Raw genomic sequence first — 13219 nt, forward strand, 5'->3', positions numbered from 1 at the left:
GGATTCGTCGAAAACGAAACCTTAGACCATGCTTCTTTTACAACTTCAGTATTTCACTCTTATACCCTTGTATTTGAACCGTTCTAAATCTTCGGGCATATTTAATAAGCCAATCAGCACCCCAAAGATATTTACCTTAAAAAAAACATAATTTTTTGTAGCCTACATAAGAGATTAGTTATATCATATCAAGTGAACATGGATATCTCCAATTTCACTGGCTTTGTCTAGTCTCATCTTGTATTCATGGTTGTAACTTTGAATATCCTCTGTGCCGAGCCACCCGAATCTGATGCACAAATCATGTTATAATCTTCATTGTTGGATTGTTTAAAAGTATAATATTTTTCAAAAGTCAGACTCATATCGATAATCAAAAAATTAGATTAAACAATAACTTGGACTAAAACTTTAAAAAAATATATATTGGTTTGAATTTCTTTTAGATAACAATAGTTGGAGGGCATCTGTTCATAGATATCAATCGGGAAAAACAATTTATGGTCATTATCGACAGTCTGATACAATCTTGGCAGATGTAGGTTTTATTTTCTTTCATACCAAACTATGTTCTCTAATAGGGTAAAAGTACCAACAAAGTACCAAAGTATGATGTTATTTTACAATTCAAAAAAATCCACCAAAATACCACAGGGACCATGTCCGTAATTTACAGATCAAACATTTTACGGATTCAACAATCGGTCAAATACCACAGCCACCATTTCTGTAATTTACTATTTTTTATATTTCTTGTTTCGAATTATCTTGGTTTTTAAATTGTGGTGAGTTTTTGAAATAACAGGCTATATTTAATGCTTAATAAAGTGTGGAATCAAGGTGAAATTTACATCATATGCTTAATTAATTTTTTGAAATTGGATGAATGAAATAAAATAAAAAAATTTAAAAGATTTAAGGTACATGCACCTTTGCCCATTTAGCAAAACTATGTCAAAATAACATCCAACTCTGTCAAAACACGTTATTTTGGTAAAATTTCAAACTAAGATGTTATTTTTAAAGATTTAAGTACTTTGAAAATCAGTCAAAATAGGATGCTATTACGTGTCTTTTTTACTAAATACATAAGGATTTAGAAGAGAAATCAAGAGAAATTAAACTTTCCCCATGAAGTCCCAACTTTTTAGAAATTTGTCTTTATATATATTTTCCTTCCATTTCACCTAGTGTAACATAATTAATAAGTTTCTCAAAAATATTTTATAAATATCACAATATTTCCTTTCAAACACAGTTAATGGGGAAAAAGAAACATGATCTTCCCATTTTAATGGTTCTAACAGATTCTCACACCTGAGGCTTAGCATCGTTGTCCTTTCATATCTTAAAAAAAAAATCAAATTTTTTCAAAGATAAAACATGTACATGTTGCTAATAACATATTTGCATACCTGAATTCTAGAATACTATTAGATACCAAGAGTAATCAAACCATGATCCAAATGTGCACCAACTCCATAAATCCCATTGAAGGGGCTAGACACTTAGCCTACAACATAAACAGTTTTATCATATTTTTATTTAAAAATGATGTTGAAAAAACTAAAAATTATATTATTATTCTTTAGTTTAAATTCTCACCTTCATAATACAGCAAGATTGCAATCAGTTTACCATGCATTTCTTGTCGTTCAAAAAAGTTGGCATCAAGATCAAGCGAAAGGACAATAAACCTTTATATTTTCTAACTACTTCCCAAAAGAAAAAAATGAATTTAAAAAAATACAAAAATTGGCAACTTATATAATGTTATACTACTAAATGGTCATAAAATTTGATAGGCTGTATATCTATAAAAACTTACATAACTTGTTGATGATATTTTTCCGTAGTCTACCTCCATTAAAGTACGATATTAGTCAAAACCACTCGAACTTGAAAGAATTTCATAAATAAGAATAAAACGAACAAAGGGTTATTTATCAATGACCACATAATACAAAAACATAATCTATTCAAATCTATCACAATTACTAATTCACAGAACTTTCACACAAAAAGTTAATGAAGAGGAAACAAACCTGATCAGAAGAGATTCCTCGAGATCTTGCAATGCTGCCAATGCCTCATCTAGAGATCCATTGCTGATTTTGTTGCTATGTTGATAATCATATTTATATATACTTTGAGCAATATCCCCGTTATGATTGTCGTTGTGAATCTCTTTGAAATCTAAAACGTTGGAATTGAAGGAAGCAATGATTGTAGATTAAAATTAGATTAGATTGATACAAATCATATAAATAAAGAAGGGAATTTAACTAATTAAGGTAATTAAGTATTTCAAATGTTCACATATGGGTAATATTGTTTTTTTTGTACTCATTTACCCAACTAACTTGTTTCAGCCGTTCAAAAATAACCAACATTACCGGCTATTGTAGGTTTTGGGTGATGTGGCATCTACGTGGCTTGTACGCTACAATACCCATCACCTACATGGCATTGAGAAGTGTTTACATTATAAGAGGGTGAGATACGACAACTTATTAATTAAAACCCTAGATCGATCGATGACATCTTCTTCCTCATCCTTTTCTTCCAAACGACAAGACGAATTGCAACCGGATCATCCATGTGATTGCGATTTGCCATCTCGTGTGAAGACATCAAGAACCCCAGACAATCCTGGAAGGAAATTCAGAGTTTGTCAAAACTCACTGGTAATTCATATTTTTTACTTCTTCTTCATCCTTCAATTTAACATGTTCTTATAAATTTCTTGAAGAATGGAAAAAGTCCAAGCTGTAAATTTTGGCAATGGTTGGATGAGGATGAAGGGAGGAAAGATGGAAGAGGGCATTACAGGATGAAAGCAGAAGAAAGCTGCAATCTTACCTTGAAAATTTGTACCTTGGAGAATGAAATCAGCATATGCAGGATGAAGATTGAAGAAGAGAAGAACAGGAATAAACAAGAACTTGACAAAGTCAACTGGAAATTGTTTACCCATAGACTTGCATTAATTTTCTTGTTTCTCTTGTATGTCAAAATGTTGTTTTAAATTATGTATTATGATGTAGTATGACTAAATTATGTATGCTTTTGTGATGTTTTCAATGAAAAAGGTTATATTCTATCATTGGAATGGAATAGTACATTGTAATGGAATGGGTATTAAACTTGGTAGTATAAAAGATAGTAATAAACATTGTTATGGAATTGAATCATTGTAATTGAATCATTGGAATTGAATCATTGGAATGGTAGTGTACAAAACTTGTAATGTTATTGTTAATCACTGGAATTGAATTGTTCAAACAATGTAATGGAATTGTGATTACATTGTAAAGGAACTGTGATTACAGTTGATATTCTAAAAGATGGTAATAAATTATAAATAATACAAATGGTATTAGAAAGATGTGCAAAAGATGGTAATTGAATCATTGGAATGGTAGTGTACAAAACTTGTAATGTTATTGTGAATCATTGGAATTGAATTGTTCAAACAATGTAATGGAATTACGATTACACTGTAAAGGAATTGTGATTACAGTTGATATTCTAAAAGTTGGTAATAAATTATAAATAATACTAATGGTATTAGAAAGATTTGCAAAAGATGGTAATATATTATAGACATTCCAGGGAACATTGACTTCAAAAGATGTGTCAAAAGTTTTACATAACATAGTTAAACATTCATTACACCCAAAAGATGTACAAAAAGTTATGCTATTCCAACTAGTTTTCAAAAGATGTGCCAAAAGATTCCAAAGTTAAAAGATGTCAGTCAAAGATGCCAAAAACATTAACAATAGTACAATAAGCCAAAAGTTAATCCAACTCATACGGATTGTCATCACTACTGCCCTGTTTTCCCTCCCACATCTTTCTTATCTTCAGTTTTGTAATTCTTTCTGAAGGTTTCCTTGCCCTCTTTCCCACTACAACTTGAAAAGCTGGTATTTCCACTTGATCTTGAACTACAATTTGGTTAGCATCTTCAACTTGAACTTGCACTTCAGGTTCAACTTCAGCTTGAACTCCAAGGTGAACTTCAACTTGGTTAGCATCATGAACTTCAGGATGATTTTCAGGTTCAACTTCAGCTTGCACTTCATCTTGAACTTCATGTTTCACTCCATCTTGGACTTCAGGTTCTACTCCATCTTCAACTTCAGGTTGCACATCATCTTCAAATTCAAGATCAAAAGAGTCAACATCACTTTCAGGTTCTATTTCAACTTCACTGTCACTGTCAATATCAACTTCATGTGCCAATACAACCTTCACTTTATCTGTTTTGTATTACTTGAAAAGTTAAGTTATGCCCAATATGTTAAGTTATACAAGTTATATACAAATAAATATATCAAACATACCAGCTTTCTTGGATTTCTTTTTCTTTGAACTTGCATTTGATGATTCCCCAATTGTTTTCTGAGGACATGTTGTTCTATTATGCCCACTTTCCCTACATATGTTGCATTTCATCACACTACCTCTTTTTGTGATTGAATGCTTTTTTCCTTGGTTTTCCCTCTCAATTTGATCCCTTTTCCTTTTTGTTGATGGTCTTCCTGGTAGCCTTCTCCTTTTGGGGGGCAATGGGCTGATGTAGTCTACATGAGGCCACATGTCACTACCATTTAGTGGGTTAATGGTATTCCTGTAACAATTTAGGTACATTGATGTGGTAAACCATGGTGACACATACTCCTCTACATCCCTGTTGAGGCTTGCAATGCAAGCATACCCATGCACACAAGGGTAACCTGTTAACTGCCAAGTTCTGCAGGCACATGTCCTACTACCAATATCCACAACATATGCATCATACCCAAGTCTGACTTCATACTGTTGATAACCAGATGGTATTACTTTCCAAAACCTGTCCATATACACATGTTTAAAGACAAACATATATAAGGACAAACATGTTTAAAGATAAACATATATAAGGACAAACAGTTTTAAGCACTTACCTTTGAAGATCCTTAAGCTTGGACAACTTCAGCCTAATGGTAGGACATATGGTTAAATCCCAAGATTGCCCCTTAATCTTCTGTTTATAAAGCCTCTCCATCACATAAATTCGAATTTCTTCTAACATGGTGATTAGTGGTCTCTTCCTAGCAACTTCAATCACAGAGTTGAAACTCTCAGAGATACCATTTTCATATGCATCACAAGCCCTATCAGTCTGAAAAAATGCTTTACTCCAAGTTTTAGGGTCCCTTTCCATCAAATGGTCCTAAGCTAGTGGCTCTAATTTCTTGATTTCATTCATGTGTTGTTCAAATTTTGCAGGGGTAGTAGCTGCAACAGCATACCATAAAAGCTTTCTAAACACTTGGCCCTTAAACCTTTTCAGGAAGTTAGCACATATGTGCCTAGCACATTGCCTATGCTCTGCTGCTGGGACCCTTTCCTTCACAGCCTCAAGTAATCCCTGTTAGCAATAGACACAAAATTTAAACAACAAAAACATAACATAAGCTAAAATAAAGATGAAAATAATAAAAATTGATTACTTTGTGTTGGTCTGATATCAAGGTTAGTCCATGCCCAACTCCCATTCCAAGGTCCTCAATTAGAAGGTCAATAAACCACTTCCATGTTTCTTTACTTTCCACTGATACAATAGCCCAAGCAATGGGATATATATGGTTATTTGCATCTCTACCTATAGCAGAGAGCAACTGACCTCTGCATATGCCCTTTAGGAAGCAACCATCTAGTCCAATTACCCTCCTACAACCTTCAATCCATCCATCCTTCAATCCCTTGAAACATACATAAAACTTTGAGAAATATGTGGTTCCATCAGGCATGACATCTACATCCATCTTCACTGTTGATCCAGGGTTAGTCCTTCTTATCTCTTCTACATAGCTCCATGTTTTTGCATAATGCTCTTTCAAAGTACCCTCTATCTCCTGAAATGCATACTTCCTTGCATTTCTGCATTGACCAACACTTGCAATCAAATTAAATTTCTTGCTGACTTTAGCTTTCAACTTCCTTATACTCATCTTTGGTTTCTGAAGTATATGATTCATGAAATGCTTTGCTATCCATTTATAGGTAACAATGGACCCAAATTTGAACACTCTTGCACAATTATGCATATCATCCAGAGATTTAATCTGGAATGATTTTTCACTGCTCATCCAGGTTGCCCATAATCTAAAAGGACAACCTTTACCCTGTTTATTTGTCTTACCTTTACAACATTTTACCAATAACCTTTCATGATCACTTTTCTCATACCATAAATCATATCCATTTTTGACTGCATAGTTGGTGATACACAACTTCAATTCCAATGGATTAGAAAACTTCATACCCAAAACTGGCATCATTTGCTCCCATTCTTGATTCTCATTATGGACAGGGAACACAACATCCTTAAGTTTCCCATTGTTTGCTTCCTCTTCATCATCATCACTAATATGCCCTGAAAGTTTGTCCAAGAATGGGTCTCTAACAATTTTATCAAAAGTATGTTCATCTTCATCATCCCATTCATGTTCATATTCCATTGTCATTGAAACTTCAGAATCCTTGTCATCCTCTTCATCCAACTCATCCAACTCATACCCTTTACCATCTTCTAAGAACTCGTTATCAGCCCAATCAAGAATTGGTTCATTTCGGTGGTCAATGTACACATCTAACTCACTCTCAAGACTATCACTCTCCAGACTATAAACAGTCTCCACAAACTCCCAATAATCAACATCACTGTCGATTCTGTTAATACCCTCACACAAGCTTTCCTTTCTCATACAGTAGTAGACATTATCACATTCTCCATTTGTTAATTTCGTAAGCCACAAAAGAAACTCTTTATACGTAAATCCCCCAAAATCCACATCACGTACATTTGTTTTTACGGGGTCTAAGTACACCAATGGGTTTGGCAAAAAGAATCCATTGTAATGAAAATCTACAGATACATACATACCTGTAGATGAGGATGCCATGCTAGCAGTCGACTTCAATTCCAACTTCAATTCCAAGACCTAAACGTCGATTTGATGTATCGATTGATTTCTCACAGAAGAAGGTAATCGAGGTGTGTTAGCTGACGATGACGAACCCTAATTAAATGAGAAAGGGGTGTAATGGCCACGTAAGATTCCACGTAATGTTTTAAACCGAGCTAAATCAATGTTACCGGCTAAAACAGGTAATAGCCGGTAATGTTGGTTATTTTTGAACGGCTGAAACAAGTTAGTTGGGTAAATGAGTACAAAAAAAACAATATTACCGATATGTGAACATTTGAAATACTTAATTATCTTAATAAGTCAAATTCCCAATAAAGAAATAGAAAAAGGAGAAGGAAAAGACATATATACCTGAAATGCTGAAACTAAAGGGAAACAGCCGCAAAAATTAGATTATATTTTACAATGACAATTCTGTAAAATATAAAATATTTATACCGAATCTTTGAAAACATTGATTGACTCGCTTTATTTTATTTACTAAAAGGCTAATTCTTACATCCTAAAATAAAATAAACGATTTCATTCATTTTTTCATGTTGCCAAATATACAAAAAGGAAATAAAAGGCGGATACCAATTGTGATACGCAACCACCAAAAGACAAGTGTTTACAAGGAGACAACGACAGTAACACGCCACGTGTCATCCTTCTTAACCACACCACACGCTCTCTATATATAACTTCCTCGACTCCATTCCTTCATCCAAATCCTTTTACAATTCAATTTCCGATCGAAGTTTACCGAACATATTTCACGAAATTCTCTACATCTCCCCATTTATCCAATCACAAGGTATGTTTCTCAAATCAGATCATGTTTCTAGGTATTCTATTTGATTCGGATTTTGATTTTGTGTTTGTGTATCTGTTTCTGTTTCTGTTATTGTTTCAGATGGTGTCTGATGCGAGTAAGAAGAAGGCGGCTCAGAAGAAGGCTGCAGCTGCCGCTAAGAGAGGAGCTAAGACCGTTGCTGCTGCCGCGTCGAAGAAGGCTGCGGCCATAGGTACGGTAAACGGGAATTCCAGTTCCGATAATTTGGCGAATGGGATGGGGTCTCTTGCGATTTCTGATCGAACGTGTACTGGAGTTCTTTGTTCTCATCCTTTGTCTAGGGATATTCGGGTAAGTATGATGATCGAAATTGGATCGTTAATTTCTTTGATCAATTTCCGTCTGATCACTGATGCATACAATTGATTCGTTTCGTCCAGATGAAAGTTGTAAAACCTAGCACATTTATATCAAATTATTTAGTTTATAGTGCACAAATACTTTACCATGGTTATAATTTAAGGCTGCATATATCTAGTTAGGGATTTGAATATTAGGTAATTTAGGCCTAACCTAACATCTCATACTTTGATTAGTTTGATACGTTTCCTTTATGATGTGACTGTTACTAAAAATTTGGTCCTGTATGTGTGATTGCTTACTCGCTGTTTTTTGTATATCCACAATCTAGCTCATCGCATTACATCATAGAAGTTTAAGAGACTTGCAAGCAACTTAATTTTAGGTGTATAATTCACAATAATGCCCTTGTATCATAGACGCTTTTAATCTTTATAGTGTGATTATGCAAATGGGAGTCCATTTAGCTCAAATCATTCTGCCATTTGTTTTACAAGGATCGATCACTTGTTACGAAAAGGTTTATGAGATTTTCTTATAAGCCTGATTAATATGTGTTATGTTTTATATGCTAAACTTCTTTGAGTAGAATGAACCTATGATAAATGTTTTGTTGTCTGTTTGTTCTTGCTTCTATGAATGGAAAATCACCAAAAATATCCCCTTTTTAAGAATTTCTTGAAGCCCTTTCTTCATTTAGTGGTTAAATGTGATGAACTTCTACTTTCCTAACAGGGGTTTGGTTAGGATTATGAACTATAAGACATAAAATATAGGCTTGCAAAATTCTCTACCTTAAGGACCTTCAGTTTTTGTTTTAAATAATCTAATATGAACATTTTATCCCTAATGAAATTTCACATATTCATCCCCACACTTTTTTAAAACTTTTAAAGGCAATGCCTTCAATTTCAATCCTACATTCGATACAAGTTGTGTTCACTAAGGTATAAATATGTAACAATAATATGATCTATTACCTTTATTTGAGTACAAGTATAATTGCCTGAGGTACAAGTTCTCAATTCAAACAGAATAAACACAGATATAAATTCTCTGGCTTCATTTGTGGTGTTATTGTAGTTGGAGTTGAGGTTGAGCAAATCATCAATGGCATCAATGGTGGAATGTTAGTGAAGAAGATGAACTCTTCATGAAACTGTTGGTGTCACTCAAGAAGATGAAATGCTCATAAACTTGTATAAGCAAAAGGTTGGTGAATAATGAATACTGAATACTGAATAATAATAGCTGGAGTTAAATAAACCCAATTCAACTATTATCATAAATCTTTATAATTCAAAAAATCCACATAGTTAAGTTAACCCATGAATCCATAATAAAAAAAAGATTATAACCTTTATTCAATTCATATAAGCTTATGACCAAAATCCCATTTTACACCAAAGTTTTTGTTGATTGATCATTGATTGCTTTTGTATGTTAAGAATAGCATTTGTTCGATGCTGAGGTGGCACATGAATGATTTTGCTGACGTGGATTAATATTTTCAGATAGAGTCTTTATCACTTACTTTTCATGGGCACGATCTTATTGTTGATTCAGAGCTAGAGCTTAATTACGGGAGGTTTGTACTTTGTATTATCTACATTTATTTGATTTTTTATTTTTGTAATGTAATTATGAGATTTGACTTTGACTTTGACTTTGACTTTGACTTTATAGACGATATGGTTTACTTGGGCTAAATGGATGTGGTAAATCTACACTTCTTACTTCAATTGGATGTCGAGAGCTTCCAATTCCTGAACACATGGACATTTTCCATCTCACGAGAGAGATTGAAGCTTCTGACATGTCATCACTTGAAGCTGTCATGAATTGTGATGAAGAAAGACTCAAATTGGAAGAAGAAGCCGAACGCTTGATTGGACAGGTCATTATCATCTTCCCCTCAACTTTCATGATATTTACTATTTAACCCTTCTCCATTACACCATAAAAGAATCAAACAAAAAATATAGTTTTTGTCTTGTTGACATCGGTCTCAGTTTAGTCAAACGCAACTAAACGCAGTACAACCTGTTTTGTCATGTTCTGTTAAAAAATTGTTTTGCGTGGATTTAGGATGACGGCGGCGGAGAAGCGCTTGAGCGCGTATACGAACGGTTAGACGCGATGGACGCGTCCACAGCCGAAAAGCGGGCGGCCGAGATTCTAAACGGTCTCGGGTTCAACAAAAACATGCAACAAAAGAAAACCCGAGATTTCTCGGGTGGTTGGCGAATGCGTATCGCGTTAGCCCGAGCCCTGTTCATGAACCCGACAATCTTACTCCTTGATGAACCTACAAATCACCTCGGTCTGTCATTTAAAAAAAAAAAAAATTTCAAAATCATTTTTCATAAAAAGACGCTAACGCCCTTACATATGCAGATCTTGAAGCGTGTGTTTGGCTCGAAGAAACCCTAAAAAAATTCGAACGTATACTTGTGGTTGTCTCACATTCACAAGACTTTTTAAACGGTGTTTGCACGAATATAATCCATATGCAAAATAAAAAGCTTAAAATTTACACTGGTAATTTCGACCAATACGTACAAACACGATCTGAACTCGAAGAAAACCAAATGAAACAATATAAATGGGAACAAGATCAAATCGCGTCAATGAAAGAATACATCGCCCGATTCGGCCACGGGTCGGCAAAACTCGCCCGACAAGCCCAATCCAAAGAGAAAACATTAGCTAAAATGGAACGGGGCGGACTGACCGAAAAAGTGACCCGAGACAGAGTTCTTGTCTTTCGGTTCACCGACGTCGGTCAGCTCCCGCCGCCTGTTCTCCAATTCATCGACGTCTCGTTCGGTTACACGCCTGAAAATCTCATTTACAAAAACCTAGACTTTGGAGTTGACCTAGATTCTCGGGTAGCTTTAGTGGGCCCGAACGGGGCAGGGAAAAGCACACTGCTAAAACTAATGACCGGAGAGTTGATGCCGACTGACGGGATGGTGAGGCGGCACAACCACTTGAGGGTGGCTCAATTTCATCAACACTTGGCGGAGAAGCTTGATTTGGAGATGTCGGCTTTGGCTTACATGATGAGTGAGTATCCGGGGAACGAGGAGGAGAAGATGCGGGCGGCGATCGGGCGGTTCGGGCTGACCGGAAAAGCGCAAGTGATGGCCATGAGGAATTTATCGGATGGACAAAGGAGTCGGGTGATATTTGCATGGTTGGCGTATAGGCAACCGCATATGTTGTTGTTAGATGAGCCGACTAATCATTTGGATATTGAGACGATTGATAGTTTGGCTGATGCGTTGAATGATTGGGATGGTGGGTTGGTGTTGGTGAGTCATGATTTTAGGTTGATTAATCAGGTGGCGCGTGAGATTTGGGTGTGTGAGAATCAGAAGGTGAGTAAATGGGAAGGGGATATTATGGGGTTTAAGGAACATTTGAGGAGTAAAGCTGGTTTATCGTAGGTTTTTTGATATTATTAAGTCTTGATAATATATTATTGTGTTTAATTTAATTCAATTAATATATGTATTGTAATGGTTGTAGTACAAATCATTGGGCTCTTTGATTGGATCATTCTAATCTCCAACAAGTTTAGTGATGCCGAAACAATAAGGATTGAAATAATGTTTAAGTGTGTAATGTGAATATGTGATGCAATCTTAATTAGCCAAATATAGTTGCTACAATATGACCATTCATAAATTTTATATTATGTTTATGGGTGGATAAGGAAAGTGTGTAATGTGAATATGTGATGCAATCTTAATTAGCCAAATATAGTTGCTACAATATGACCATTCATAAATTTTATATTATGTTTATGGGTGGAAAGATGTTTAAGAAAGAAAAAAAAAAAAAAGGTTTGTTTTCAGAAGACTAAGGGCATAAAATGTTTTTTTTGACCATTTTTCTACCAAAACACAAAAATAATTTTGGTTTTGCAAGACATATTCTAAGGTTTAATAGTTGTTCTTTTTGAAATTGTTTGATGATGTAATTTTATTAATAAGTGTATGTACAGAGCTGATCGAACAAGTGATTCGGACGAGTTGAATGAAAAGTTAACACCGAATCAATTTAAATACAATTCTAAAATATTTAAGTTAGAGCAATCGAACACTTTTTTTGATCTTTTAATGCAACTAATAAAATAAATACAATTTTGAAAGTTATATTTATCCGTAATGATGGGAATGCTATTTATATTTTATAGCCAACCAATTTCAACATTTGTTTGGAGTTTTGAAGAAGTGGAAAATATCAACTAAAATGTCAAAATTTTGTAAAAAAGCCCGAATAAATTGATAATGGTAATATATATTCTATATAACTATAACTATATTCGAAAGAATGACTCAACTTATATGATTTTCAACAACGTTCATTACATACAATACACTAGAACTAAGCCGTCGTAAAAGATTTTGTCATATGATTATATTTACGAGTGATCAACCCATGATATGCAAAAGATTTATAATAATATTGTAAATATGATATAGGATGTCAAAAATTTCATTTAAAAATAAATAATCAAAAAACTGCTATTTATAACGTATTTTAATTAAATAAAATGCATTATGTATCTGTCTTATAATATCGATTCATTTTTTACTTGAATTTTATATGTGAATTTATATTTATCAAATAATTTAACCACTAAGTTTATCAATCATCAATTTCTATCGGTTAGATTTTCAACAATAACATTTTAACATGTGTTTTCTCGTTACAAAGGAAAAAAAAAAGGAAAAATCCGATTAATGACATTTGCATGTGCAATAAATAAACCATGAAAGGTCCCTATTTGGATAGTCAATTTCATGGACCACAGTGTGTCATCTTAGTACCAAAACTTCACACCCCAACCTCAAAACAACTTACATTTCATATATACACTTTTTCTATTTAAATTTACTCGAATAAGTGTTTTTTAAGTATATGTACAAAGTACAAACAGTCTCATTCTAATAGCCACCTTGGTAGGGATATTCATATCCAAAATTAATCCATGTTTCAAGACACAAAAGTGGAAAATAATCTCCACCAAGTTGTCGACCAAATCCATTGTTATATATTTGCGATTTCCTAGTCATCTTTACTATTA

The 13219-nt window shown here is 34.0% G+C and overlaps 1 protein-coding gene across 2 annotated transcripts; it reads left to right on the plus strand.

Moving 5' to 3' along the window:
• Positions 1–7666: 7666 nt before the first annotated feature.
• Positions 7667–11769, plus strand: LOC145036605 (ABC transporter F family member 1-like). 2 transcript variants are annotated; one of them, XM_078985072.1, is made up of 6 exons: positions 7667–7782; positions 7882–8112; positions 9636–9709; positions 9808–10018; positions 10210–10444; positions 10519–11769. In XM_078985072.1, exons 2-6 carry the CDS (start codon positions 7882–7884, stop codon positions 11571–11573), a joined length of 1806 nt encoding a protein of 601 aa, XP_078841198.1. In that variant the 5' UTR covers positions 7667–7782; the 3' UTR covers positions 11574–11769. The 2 variants fall into 2 exon arrangements, with proteins under 2 accessions (XP_078841198.1, XP_078841203.1); XM_078985077.1 differs by lacking the exon at positions 7667–7782 and adding an exon at positions 9205–9333 and having other exon boundaries at positions 7973–8112.
• The last annotated feature ends 1450 nt before the right edge of the window (positions 11770–13219 follow it).

This window comes from Lactuca saligna, chromosome 1, assembly GCF_052625555.1.
Source record: "Lactuca saligna cultivar CGN05327 chromosome 1, ASM5262555v1, whole genome shotgun sequence".
NCBI lineage: Eukaryota > Viridiplantae > Streptophyta > Magnoliopsida > Asterales > Asteraceae > Lactuca > Lactuca saligna.

Excerpts from the sequence above, each read along its gene's own strand:
- LOC145036605 (XM_078985072.1), top strand. The coding sequence starts at position 7,882 with ATGGTGTCTGATGCGAGTAAGAAGAAGGCGGCTCAGAAGAAGGCTGCA. Across the intron at positions 8,113-9,635 it reads CTTTGTCTAGGGATATTCGG|ATAGAGTCTTTATCACTTAC; the intron begins GTAAGTATGATG and ends TAATATTTTCAG. Across the intron at positions 10,019-10,209 it reads CCGAACGCTTGATTGGACAG|GATGACGGCGGCGGAGAAGC; the intron begins GTCATTATCATC and ends GCGTGGATTTAG.